Here is a 14349-nt window from a genome sequence, read left to right as displayed (position 1 = left end):
AAGAATGAGATCTTGAATATTTCATACTCTATGGAATAAAATAAAGAACTCTTGTGGTTTCAAGAAAGGTATAGATGAGGTAAAGGAGAGGAAGTTGATTACAGATATAAAGCTGCTTTAGGAGGCTCCAAAATAAAAGGGGAAGAGGTAATAAGAATAAAAGTTCTACATTTTATTTTATTCATATAGTCCCTTTTTTGACTTGAAGTGAGCTCTAGTTTTATAACCTCGGATTCTAATATACTTATTGATAGCAACAAAATAGATTAACTTACGATGTTGCCAGACTTCTCTTTCTGACCCATCTGATACAGATAATTTTATCCCCGAGTCTTGAGTTTCACCCCCTTACCTGATGTCAAAGATGAGTTCTGCTTTATCTGCAGTTTAGTTTTGCTGAATTGGAAACATGAAGAAATAAAGGTGGGGAAACTATAAACCAGAATAAAATAAAAGACCTTGCACTTGTGGTTCAGAAAAGGAGAATAGTAGGTAGTGAATGTCTGACAGAGTGGCATGCTCAGGAGAGTGAATTAGAGAGTTGGAAAAAAAGGATTTAAAAAGTTAAATCACAAGTTGCTAGTTGCCTCCTCTTTGATATTTAATTCAAAGTTGGAACTAATTTTTATTTACCTTTAATTGTTGGGCTCTTTATTGGATTTAACTGGAGTCATAGGAAACTTGTATTAATGTAGGTGATATGTATTTCCAAAAGGGAAGGTGAGCCCTAAGATTTTTTTTTTTAAGATTTTATTTATTTATTTGACAGAGGAAGAAAGAGATCACAAGGAGGCAGAGAGACAGGCAGAGAGAGAGGGGAAGCCGACTGCCTGCTGAGCAGAGAGCCTGCTGCAGCACTCGATCCCAGGACCCTGAGACCACGACCTGAGCCGAAGGCAGAGGCTTAACCCACGGAGCCACCCAGATTTTTAGTATCTACCCTACTTCTCACTGTGGGGCCAATGAACTCACCCTAGAGGTGATGATTTCCAAGATTTCATCTCTATCAGAGTATTCCACAAAGAAATATACACTTTTTATTTATTTATATTTTTTAAAAAAATATTTTATTTATTTATTTGTCAGAGAGAGAGAGAGAGCAAGAGCAGGAACACAAACAGGGAGCAGGTGAGAGAGAAGCAGGCTTCCTGCAAGCAGGGTGTCTAATGCGGGGCTTGATCCCAGCATCCTAAGATCACAACCTCAGCTGAAGGCAGACAGTTAACAACTGAGCCGGCCAAGAGCCCCAGCTTTTTAAACAGATTATCAGATAAGCAGTGATTATGCGAAAACAATTCATTAAAGTTAGTATAGATAGTTATTTGAAGGGATACAGATGAGACAGAAGAAAAGAGTGTATTGAATGGGCAAAAGAGGCAGGTTGTTTCAAACTATAGGAAGAGCTTTACGATCAATTTTAACTGGATCAATAAGTTGACTTGTTTGTACACAGGAGAAATAGAAGTCTCTTGAGAAACTCAGAGTGCACACTGTCGTGATCTTGTCCATCACTCTCACATTCGTAAGTGCAATGTGACATCTTCTCAGTCCAGAAACTGACACTGGGAAAATTAACTTCCTTTCTCTGGTGAGATAATGGCAGAGTGTGCTTTGAAGTAATGGCATATACGTATTAGTTATTCTCATTTAGTCGATAATGAAATGGAGGCATTCAAAACATCAAGTGATTCACTTAAGTGAGCTTTCAGTTGAATTCATATCTTTTGATTTTGTGCCATTTTATGCAGACTTATCAGCCTGGCTTAGTGGGAGTCTAGCCAATCTTTGACGAGTGGTAGAATCTGTAATGCAAGACCTAGTCTACTTTGTCTACATATAGAAGAGGTCCCGTGAGAAGGAAAGAATGCAGAAAAATGTAAGGATGACTAAAAGACCAATCAATCTTAGACTTTTCCTATGTAAATTAGAGCAGGATAAGGCTAATGGGGGGGGGGATGCATCTAATCTGTGAGGATCCTGAAGTAACACAGAAGATGTAGAAGTCAATACTGAGGGAGGTGGCCATTTGCATGGACATATGTGATGGTGTGTGTCTGTCTTTGTTACCTGTGGTGTTGCTTGTATTTGTTGCTTCCATCTAGTGTAGAAGTTACTGGACACTAGCAGTCTATGCCTGTGGTTTCACCTGCACATGAAAAATTAAAACTGAATACTTTCTTGCATCACTTTTCCTTTCAAAAAGTCATGGGAGTGCTTCTAGAGACAGATCAGGAAAAAAAATTTCTCTTAAAGTTTTATCAACATCAGAGAGCATTAAAAGCTTGAAGGTGAAAGTACATCAGAGTTTATTCTGCAATGAGTGGAAAATAAGTTTATACATATTAGCATGTAGAAATTATAAAGAGAAAATAAAGGTGCTGCTGGAAATATTCAAATGTTTTTAAATCTGCGATTTTAAATTAAGATCAGAAGCCCTTAAGTGGGGGGTCAGGAAACATGCAACTTAGTCTTTGCTCTCCCATTCACGAAGTTTGTATTGGTTAAACTATGTTCCGAGGAGCATTTATTCGGCAAGATGCTCATGAGTATTTATATATATGTGTGTGTGTGTGTGTGTGTATGTATGTTTGTATATATATATATATATATGTCAATAAAATGCTATTTCAACAAAACTAAATAGCTTTAGACACTGTAGAACTGGCAAATTATGACTTGCAGCCTAAACCCAATCAGTTATGTGTTTTTGTAAATACAATTCTATTAAAATTTAGCCATATTCATTAATTCACACCTTGTCTATGGGTTAATTTGTACTACAATGGCAGCATCCAGTTGATTGATTTTAACAGACATCCTTATTTTTTTAATAATTTTTTAAATTTTTTTATAAACATATAATGCATTATTAGCCCCAGGGGTAGAAGTCTTTAACAAACATCCTTTGACCCTCAAAGCCTGAATTATTTACTCTCTGCTCCTTTACATAACAACTTGGTTGGCCAGGCTATAAGCCTTTTCAAAACTTTCAAAGTGAATTCCAAAACTATTTGACTATAGAATCCTACTATTGCCCAGTAATTACCAGCAGAAAGAGTATTTCTTGGAATAGTCTAGATTGTTTACAAGATCCCAATTAGTCTCTGATTTTTTAAAACATTCAATAGACCTCATCTATTTCATTCATTCATTCATTCAACAAATATTTTTGGAGGCTAAGCTCTGGGCTAGATACTGTTTTTGGTAGTTGGGATATAGTCAAAATATAGACAAGGAGATGGAGCTTACATTCTGAGGAGACAGAGCCAAACACGGTAAACGACGTACTGTACACTAGGTGGTGGTAGATGCTATGGAGAAGGGGACCAGGGCACGGGAGACTGCAATTTTAATGATGGCAGTCAAGGAAGGCCTCACTAGGAAAGTGACATTTGAAAAATAAATAAATAAATAAATAAATAAATAAATAAATAAATAAATAAGAAAGTGACATTTGGGGAAAGACTTAAAAGAGATGAGTGAAGGAGCCATATAAGGGGAAAGCATTTGAAGCAGAGAAAATGTCTAAGAAACAGCAAGAGGTCAGTGTGGGGCAGAGTGGAGCAAGCGAGGGAGAGAGAGGTAGGAGAGGAGAGTCAAAGGGCAGATTTGTTGCCAGGTAACAGGGAACCTTTGAGACCACTGAAAGAACTCAGGTTTTTCATTTACCAAAGAAATAAGCCCTATTGGAAGAGTTTGAGAATATACATGGTTTTATTTCTCTATTTATTTATTTATTTTTTAAAGATTTTATTTATTTATTCAGGAGCAAAAGAGAGAGAGAGAGGAAGAGAGAGATGCAACCTCCCGACTAAGGCAGGGAGCCCAATGCGGGACTTGATCCCAGGACCTCAGGATCATGACCTAAGCTGAAAGCAGACACTTAACCATCTGAGCTACCCAGGTGCCCCCTGCTTTCCTTTTTAAAAGATCACTTCAGCTGCAGTGATAAATACTCAATGAGGCTGAGAGAGGAACCAAAGAGACCCGAAGGACATTATTGCCATAATCTATAAGTGAGAATAACAAGGACTTGCATAGAGTGGTAGCAAGACAGGTGGCGGGAACTGGTGGCACATTGTTGGGAAATAGAACCAGTGAAATTTTCTGATAGACTAAAAGTGGGGTGTAAGGAAAAGATAAGGGTCAAGGATGACTTTTTTTTTTTTTTTTTGTCAATGCAACATAAAAAGCTAGAACTGATTAAAAACTAAGGTGGTGATGATTGTAGGAAAGGTAAATTTTTAAGGGCATATGGGGAGTAGAGTTTGAGGTGGTGAGCAGGATATACGAGACCCAGGAAGAGAAAGGGGCTAGTGATGTAGGTACGGAGGTCAGTAATGAACAGATGGTATTTAAAGCAAAGAGACTATTCAACAAGGGCAAAGTAGACATCCATAGACTAAATCCTGGGACACTCCAACATTTGGAGGTCAAAAAGATAATGAAAAATCAGTAATGGAGGTTGAAAAGTAGCAGCCAGAGAGTAGAGGCAATCACAGAAAAGTGTGGTGGCCTGGAAGTGAGTGATGAAAGAGAAAAACTAACAATGTCAAACCTATTACTAGATTAAGCAGGAGGAGGACAGAGAATTGAACATTGGCTTTAACAATATAAACCCCCTGACAAAACCAGTGTTAGTAAAGTTATGTAGAATAAAGGCTGACTGGAAAAAAAATGATGGGTAGAGAAAAATTGGAGACAGCTAGTCATTTTTTAATTTCACTGTTATCTGTTCTTTCTGGAACATTTCCACCCTTAAGGTGGTCCTGCATTATAAAATCATTTCTCCTATACTGCCAATACCTTTTACTCATCTTTAATGTCAATGCAATGCCAAACATATGGGTAATATGTGAAAATCTCCTCAGCCATCTGAATGTTTGCAAATACACATATGTTTGAATGAAATTAAGTGAAATATTTGGATGAGTATTTGGATTTCTCATTTGAATATCTGGCCATGTACATGGTATCAAAGTTGGATGTCTGTAAAACAGAAATGATAAGTAGTAATTTAATTATGCAGTAATTTATAGCTCCTGTTGGGAAAACACTCACATGTTAACTTATGAATCTTATATCTTCTTTTACCTTTATGTTTGTTGAGAATGCCAAAAATCTATAATATTCAGATTATTCCTTGTACTTGAGAAACTTAGACACATTAATTTAGCTTGGCATAATAAATCAAGGTAATCTCACATTGCCCAGAATCATGATTACAGCTGAGGTGCTTTATTTACACATTTCACTTAGGTCAATAAATGTTTGTTAAACACTAAATAAAAGATACAACATTTCAATATTCTGGGAATTTCACTTTGTTTTACACTTAAGTCTGGAGTATAAATGAAACACAAAGCATACAATTTGATAGCTAATCTATAACATTTTACAAGTCTAACCTTTTCAAATCTTACTGTACAGTAGAATCATCTGGAATGCTTGCTAAAACACAAAGAGCTAACCCCACATCCAAATACGGATTGAAATTATTTGAAATTATTCTTGCATGGGTAAAAGGTAAGAAGAGGTGCTGAGTGGCAGAGGGGCAGACGGTGCTGGTCACCTGCTGATTTGTTCTCATATCTATCTGTACTTTTTTCCCTTTGGCTTTTTATCACAGGCAACCTTGTTCCCCAGGCTGCTTGCTGCCCACTGATTCATAATTAAGTTTGGACCATGAGGATTAAGAGGGAGATTAAAGGAAGGAGGGAGACAGAAACCAGCTCATTTCTCCCCTGATCTCTTGGCTTCCTAAGAGGGCATCCGTGGCTTCTGCACAGCTCCAGTTCCCAGGGACAACAGCTCTGTCCATGGTCCCAGGTTCTACTGGACAGCCTCCACCCAAAAGCAAAGATAGAGCTGGGTGGCTCTAGTTTTTGTGCCCTGGTGACACTACATCTGACTTAAGTCCCTTTAACACCTGGGCTGGTAGCAGCTTCCTGCTATTGCTAAATTCGGAGTGGCTATGTTGATCCCTGGTTAATTTCTCCTCCCACCCCCTTTTCTTTTTAAATGTCAATCATCAGTGCTCTGTAGCAAATTCCTCAAATGTGTTTTCCTGACAGGGCTAGGACTGATATGGCTACTAAGGATTTGGTATTTTTTTTTGTTGTTGTTGTTTTACCGAAGTATAGCCTAGGCTAGCATAACATGTCTAATTCTGACACCCTTCTCTATCTGACTGGGTGTGATGGTTAATCTCTTCTTGCATTTCCTGATCTTATCCTTTAAAGTTTATGGATAGTAAAAAGGAAGCAGAGAGAAAAGATATATTGGGAGGAGGGAGAAAGGTGATGGGGGATAGGTCTTACAGTATTTTTTTTATCACCCATAGCTGAAGCTTAAGTTGACAGAATGAAACAGTAGCCTCTGGTGTCACTGTTCTGTGAATGTTGAGAGGCTGTCCTAATGTTCAGAAATAGTGTATAAATATAAATATATATATATATAATATTAATATCATATATAAATGTGAATCATTCAGAAGAGATCTAGTATTGCTATATGTGGGGAAAAAGTTAAAAATTTAGAAATTTACTTTATTTTTTAAAATTATTTATTTGGGGGGGGTCAGAAAGAGAGAGAGAGAGAGAGAATCCTAGGGAGCCTCCCCACTGAGCATGGAGCCCAATGAAGGGCTCAATCCCAGGACCTTGAGATCATGACCTGAGGTGAAATCAAGAGTCAGCCACTTAATCGGATAAGCCACCCAGGTGCCTCAGAAATTTACTTTAAAACCTGGGAAATATTTAACCTGTGTCAGAAAGTCCCTTTGCCAAATGAAAACAAATAAACAAACAACAACAACAACAAAACTCCAAAAAACGAAAAGCCAACTCAGATTATTGGAAGCCATTTAGTGGGGTGTGTGCGTGAGTGCAACAGTGTGTCTACGTGTCTGTGTGTGTGTGCAACTCCATGTGTGTGCATGTGTTTGTTAATGTCTTTTGAGATACTTGCCTTACCTCATTGTCCATTTTATAAGTTCAGGTTATTTCCCGAGGCTGCTGATGTCTGGCCAGCCAGGCTCAGGATGGGTGGCAGTTTAAGGATACAGGGCTCTGAAAAGCAGGGTCCAGAAACACCCAGCACTTGTTCTGAGAAACTGAAGACAGCATGTCTACACTTGTGCAGCAGTAAGCCATGTTGCAAGTGTCAAAACATGTGGGCTCCAATTTTAAGTAAATAAACAGTAAGTGGGTTGATATTCAGATGCACCTTATTTTGTTTATGGAGCATTGCCCATCGATGTGGCACATATCACTGATGCTGTCAGTATTGATTACATCACATATTTTCTGGTCTGCAACCAGAGCTCATAATATCACTACTAGCTAAAGGAAATATCCATTTAATTAGCCTTAATTTTCATTAATAAACAGAGCAAATGTGGTGCAATTCTTCTCTCTGATATATGCTCAATATTCCAAGGACTGATTTATATGCTGCTCTTCAGTGGTTTTATCCATTTGTAACACAAGGTACCTGTTAGCATGTGAGCCAGCCACTAATCTCCCACACTCTATGGTATTGAACCATATGGAAAGTCCAACAGTGTGATCAGCTAAAGAAGTTTGCCAAGACCTAGTTCTGATTTCTTCCAGAGCATGGTATGTGTTGAAAATACTATAGCTAGTTGTCTGTTTCTTAGCAATAGTCAGATGTGTAACCATTTGTAAGTTTAATTTACATAATGATACCTTGGCAACTCTGCTTGTTTTGTTTCTCTCTTTTTTAAATTTCTTAGAGAAACAAAATCCAATAATTTTACTCAGGAAACTATTACTATATACTTGTTCTAGAAAAAATTATAGATTTATTAGAGAGTTCTGTCCTATGTTTGAAAACTTGGTGAATTTTCAATGGCTATAGGGCAATAATTTTAAAGGACAAAGAATTAGCTATGAAGGGTGAGTAGATTCATTTTCTGACTTAATAAAATCCGATTTTGGATATTCAACATTGTATTCATAGTTAAGTTTTTCTTTTTCATCTACTTTTGGGAAATCTTCTCATATGAATGTTTTCTTGTCCTAATGGAGTCCTGCTACTTTTATATTTCACATTATTTTGAATTTTAGTATTATAATGTTCTTTCTAATTTTATCCTTCACTGAACCAACTTTGCTCTCTTGGTCTATTTTCTAAATGAGAGGTAAGATAAATAAAAACACTAAAAAATGGAAAGCGTTAACTGAAAATATAAGCTCAAAGGACACAAAAATATTTTGGTTTAGATAAATTGCACCCTGTTCACTAAATCTTAGCTCAGCAAAACTAAACATCAGAGTGCTTGACACTCATGCACAGCTTTTACAAATTATAGTTAAAGATGTTTTAATTATTATGTTAAAAGAATTTGACAGGATTCAGGGAAAACCATGATGGATCTGATTTTTAAAGTGAATATAGTGGTTGTGAAGAAACTCTTCAAGGCAATTTCCTCTGACGCTACCTAAGGACCAGGAAGACCTGACAGACAGTGGTAGACCAGCAGGCCTAAAGTACACTGGCCTCTTTCCAAACCTTATGTACTCAGAACACCAATCTTAAAAGAATTATCTGTGACCTGGTATTGGATTTCTTCACGTGTCACAGGGGCTTCAGGCAGGCAAGGCAGATTTCTTTTCCTAAAAGCCAGAATTCTCCTTCTTTCCTCCTAAGTATAGTTCTATCTCTGTATCATATGGGAGGTATAGTCCTCTGCTCTCTCTTGGGGCCCCTCCTGGGCTTTCTGACTAATTCTAGGGGCCCTATCATTGTGCCCACCTGTAGAAGCCCCAGGTAGGGTGCAGAGCAGATTCTTAGCCCCTCGCCACTGCCCTGCAATTTCTATATGTCTTTAAAATTTTCATCTCTCTTGGAAAATGAAGCTAAAGAGAAACAAAAGAGAAAAACCCTCTTCTTTGACTTTACTATTTTCAGCCTATCTTTTCATTCCTTGCAGTCACTGTAAACTTTCCTGGAAGGGTGGCTTTTTCTCTGGTTGTCTGCTTGTACAACACGAGCTGTCTTTTTAAATAACTCCGATGTGGTTCCAGTCCATGTTTTTATGTAAATAACTCCATGGAATGTCATCAATGCTCATAACCACCAAATTACAACAACTTCTCCTGAATCCCTTTTTCTTCATCGCATTTGTAAATTCTTGTTTACTTTGTCCTGGCTGAAATCCTTCTCATTTAACTACAGCAATGTTTGATGACCCCCAATCTCTAACAATTCCTCCATTTTTTGTGGGTTCTTTAATCTTTCTTTCCTTGTACTTATGGATAGTCTCCTATCATGCATGTTTTCTCATATCAGCTGAAACAGATTTATTCATTCAATCCCAGTATCACAAAAGTAAAGGGCATCCCTCAAGGTAAAACAAAAATTTGGGGGGAAGAAAGGGAAATTTTTTTACTTCAAAAACATGTAGAGTTCAAGTATTTAATTCATAAACAATTAAAAAAAACAGGGTTAGTAAGTTAATGAAGAATACATCTAAAACGGATTATTAAGTGAAAGTCATGTTTTTAGAGGATTAATTTATTCTTTTAACACTGACGAAAGAAACAATAGATTATACAGATTATGGGGATGAGCCAACATGGTAATTTTTCCTCCTTTACAAATAGTTGAAACCTCTATTCACACTGTTAATAAAGCTTTATAGTTTCTTTCTTGAATGGAGTGTAACTCGAATGAGGCTTTGGGTTATAATATTTATGCATGAGGTATAACCCTACATATGTCAGTATAATTACATAGGTCAGGTTTGGAAGTTTGTTATGGAAAACAACCAAAGTAAAGTCAAAAAATTCTGTGCCAAGTCTATAACAGTGTTATCTCAAAAATATGTTGACATAATAGGAAATAAAGTATCAGGAAAAACTGTGTTAAGACAACGGTCCAACTAATGAAATACAATTGGTCTGATGCAAAAGTCTACTATGTTTTCAAGGATGAAATATATTTACAAGTAATAAACACATTTAGTTAAATTTAATTAGCAGAATATTATATGAGGTTTAATGTTTTTAAGTTTTTTAAGCTTTTGTTCCTTTGAAGACTTGAACGTAGGGATTTTTTAAAAATTTCATATCTCAGGCAATAACTAATGACATATATATTTCAAAAATGACTTACACATATTTCTTTTTAAGGTGAAATAATTGTTTTTTATATAGTACTGAAGTCCTTCACAGACTTTGCCAACAATCTACTTTTAAATATAATACATAATTTGAATTAAAAAAAAATTTTAAAGATTTTATTTATTTATTTGACAGATAGATATCACAAGTAGGCAGAGAGGCTGGCAGAGAGAGAGAGAGAGGAGGAAGCAGGCTCCCTGCTGAGCAGAGAGCCAGATGTGGGGCTTGACCCCAGGACCCTGGGATCATGACTGGAGCTGAAGGCACAGGCTTTAACTCCCTGAGCCACCCAGGCACCCCAAAATATAATATATAATTTGAAGAACGATGGCCTATCATTGGTTTGCAAAAACCAGTATGGATTAGAAATCATGTGGAAGGTTTATTAAAACACAGATTACAGGGCAAACTCAATAGATCTGCAGAGACTTGAGAGTCTGCATTGCTAACAGGTTCCCAGGTGATGCTGATTCTGCTGGGCCCATGACCATACTTTGAAAGGACTGGTAGAAACCAAGTTGTTTATAAGAATTCTGAGAATTACTCCCATCCAAATTTTAGGTCACTTGTAAAAAAATTATCTACCCACATCCAAGTTAAAATAAACCTTTTTTCATTAGTTACTAATACCAAATGTGTTTATATTATTTATATTATGTTTATATTATTGTTTATATTTATATTATATTTATATTATTTATATTATTTATATTATTTATAAATAATTTTGTTTATTATAATTACATTTATATTATTAATTTTTATGTTTATATTATTAATGTTTATATTTTATGTTTATATTATTAATTTTTCAAGAAATTAAATTTAGAATTCACAAGTATGCTGGCTACCAAAAAGTCTCCCTGCACTTAATTTCATTTTGGCATAAAAATAATATTTCTTGTGAAAACACTTTGGGTTTTTATATTATTTTATTTCACAAGAAATATTATTTTTATGCCAAAATGAAATTAAGTGCAGGGAGACTTTTTGGCCAACAGACACATGAAAAAGTGCTCCATATCACTCGGCATCAGGGAAATACAAATCAAAACCACAATGAGATATCACCTCACACCAGTCAGAATGGCTAAAATCAACAAGTCAGGAAATGACAGATGCTGGCGAGGATGTGGAGAAAGGGGAACCCTCCTACATTGTTGGTGGGAATGCAAGCTGGTGCAGCCACTCTGGAAAACAGCATGGAGGTTCCTCAGAATGTTGAAAATAGAACTGGCCCTATGACCCAGCAATTGCACTATTGGGTATTTACCCTAAAGATACAAATGTAGTGATCCAAAGGGGCACATGCACCCGAATGTTTATAGCAGCAATGTCCACAATAGCCAAACTATGGAAAGAACCTAGATGTCCATCAACAGATGAATGGATCAAGAAGATGTGGTATATATACACGATGGAATACTATGCAGCCATCAAAAGAAATGAAATCTTGCCATTTGCGACAACATGGATGGAACTAGAGCGAATCATGCTTAGCGAAATAAGTCAAGCAGAGAAAGACAACTATCATATGATCTCCCTGATATGAGGAAGTGGTGATGCAACATGGGGGCTTAAGTGGGTAGGAGAAGAATAAATGAAACAAGATGGAATTGGGAGGGAGACAAACCATAAGTGACTCTTAATCTCACAAAACAAACTGAGGGTTGCTGGGGGGAGGGGGTTTGGGAGAAGAGGGTGGGATTATGGACATTGGGGAGGGTATGTGCTTTGGTGAGTGCTGTGAAGTGTGTAAACCTGGTGATTCACAGACCTGTACCCCTGGGGATAAAAATATATGTTTATAAAAAATAAAAAATTAAAAAAACAAAACAAAACAAAAAAAACCCTGAAAGTGAATGTTTCTAACTGCCAGGTGAATTTTTCTAACTATCCACACTTGAACTTGCATATACCATTGTAATATTCTGATGCAAGATTCACTGGCTTATGAAAAGTCCTAAATGGTCTTCCACTGAAGGTATTTCAGAATAAGTATGAGACTACAGATCAGTGAACAAATTGCCTTGTAGGCTTTTATTATAGCCTTTCATTAAAAATATTAAAATATTTCCTCCTTTATTAAAACTCAGTTTCTTATTATTGTAGATGTCTCAATATTTCAACATATTTATACTACTTATTGATGAACTCCAAACACATTTCTTTTTTTTTTTCTAAGATTTTATTTATTTATTTGACAGAAAGAGAGATCGCAAGTAGGCAGAGAGACAGGCAGAGAGAGAGGGGGAAGCAGGCCCCCTGCTGAGCAGAGAGCCTGATGCAGGGCTTGATCCCAGGACCCTAAGATCATGACCTGAGCAGAAGGCAGAGGCTTAACCCACTGAGCCACCCAGGCACTCCCAAACACATTTCTGATTCTCTGGTTTCAAAATGCTCAAATGCTATGTGCTTAATTTTGTGGGGAAAAAGAAGTGAACAATGACAAAAAAAAAAAAAAATTCCAAAAGATACATTTCTTTAGTCATGGATGCCTCAACAGTTTCACATAAATATCACAATAAATATATTCAATCAATTAATTCCTTTGTCCATATTACTTTTTATTACCTGTATAAACTTGTATTCTACCTGATTTTCTCCTTGTATATGTGTGATCTGATACAGATTATAAATCAGAAAGCTAAATACTTATTAAAGGCTCTTACATGGTTAAGAATTACATAAAATTTTTATTGGACTCAACTGAGATTTCCAATTATAAGTTTCTTATTTTTAGATTTTTGGTATTTTCCAGCGGCACTAAAATTAATGTCCTAGCATAAGCAGCAGGACATCGAGAGCACAATCAAGGCAGGAAGGCAGGTGTCAGCCCTGCCACCTCGGCAATCAGTCTCCTTGGTTCAGATAATCTCAGAGTTGCTCTCCCATCCTTACCCCATGTGTCTTTCTCCCATTGACCTCTATGTCTGGCCTGAGACTTTATAATCAAGAAATTATTATTGACACTTTCTGAGGCTGGCATACTTACAATCAGGTGGCATCTTTTCCATAAATGCTGTGTAATATTCTTTTAGAAGTTCAAAATTTTCTTGATTAATACTTTCCTGCAAAGAGACATCTCCAAACCTAAAAATAGGAAAAAAAAATAAACAAACAGAAAACAGTTATAGGTTATAAAGAAGCTCCTGGAACTAACACTTTTCACCCCTCCTTTTTAAGTAGGTGGCAAGAGTTTCCTAAGGAGTTTTTTTTTTTTTTTTCTTTTAAAGGAGTCTTTTTAAAGCTACATTGCACAATGGTTATTTAAATCTTTTTTTTTTTTTTTTAAGATTTTATTTATTTATTTGACAGAGAGAAATCACAAGTAGTCGGAGAGGCAGGCAGAGAGAGAGAGAGGGAAGCAGGCTCCCTGCTGAGCAGAGAGCCCGATGCGGGACTCGATCCCAGGACCCTGAGACCATGACCTGAGCCGAAGGCAGCGGCTTAACCACTGAGCCACCCAGGCGCCCTGCACAATGGTTATTTAAACACATTCTAGTCTCCACTGGCCCTGATTCCACCAATCCCCTTTCACATACCAAACTATTTTTGTAATCATCTGATATGAAGTCAAATGAAAACCCAAATCTATAACACCAGCTCCTGTGTTTGTGCGTGGTTGATATGTAGTTAATGTTAGTTTGCTGACCTCTGCAGGGTGTTATTTCTACAGTGCCAAAAACCCTGCCTCTTCTTTTTCAACCCTTGAATCTTCCTCCTCACCCATGACAGCTTGAGGAGGGGTCTAGAACACCAAATGCAGACACCTGGCTGGACACAGTCTTGTATACACTGTCGGCTGCTGCAGGCACATATAGACCTCTACAATCTCTGGAGAGTGGTTTACAACTGTCAACACTTCTTCTTCTATTGTTTGTTTGTTTGTTTAAGAGAGAGAGGGAAAGGGAAGGGAGAGAGAGACACACACACACAGAGGGGGCAGAGAGAGAAGGAGAAAAAGAATCTCAAGCAGGCTCCACATCCAGCATGGAGCCCAGTGCAGGATTTGATCTCATGCCCTTGAGGGTCATGACCTGAGCTGAAATCAAGAGTCAGATGTTTAATTGACTGTGCCACCCAGGCACCCCCCAACATTTATTTTCTGTCCACACCATGAAAGCAGACAGCCTCTGTAGTGGTGGTGCTCTTCTGTCTCTTTACCACAAAACTCTCTACCTGTATATCACTGACCTTG

The 14349-nt window shown here is 37.1% G+C and overlaps 1 protein-coding gene across 14 annotated transcripts in view; it reads right to left on the bottom strand.

Annotated features, from left to right (window-relative positions):
- INPP4B (inositol polyphosphate-4-phosphatase type II B) overlaps positions 1–14349 on the bottom strand; it is an 837179-nt gene that overhangs the window by 64906 nt on the left and 757924 nt on the right. For all 14 annotated transcript variants that reach the window (XM_082727238.1, XM_082727234.1, XM_082727229.1 and 11 more), the window contains one exon: positions 13144–13241. In XM_082727238.1, coding sequence (XP_082583364.1) covers positions 13144–13241 — 98 coding nt within the window. The remainder of the gene's footprint in view (positions 1–13143; positions 13242–14349) is intronic.

Source organism: Mustela nivalis, assembly GCF_964662115.1.
Source record: "Mustela nivalis genome assembly, chromosome: 4".
NCBI classification, from domain to species: domain Eukaryota; kingdom Metazoa; phylum Chordata; class Mammalia; order Carnivora; family Mustelidae; genus Mustela; species Mustela nivalis.
The sequence above is the reverse complement of the archived record's forward strand: the minus strand, read 5'-3'. Positions and strand labels throughout refer to the sequence as shown.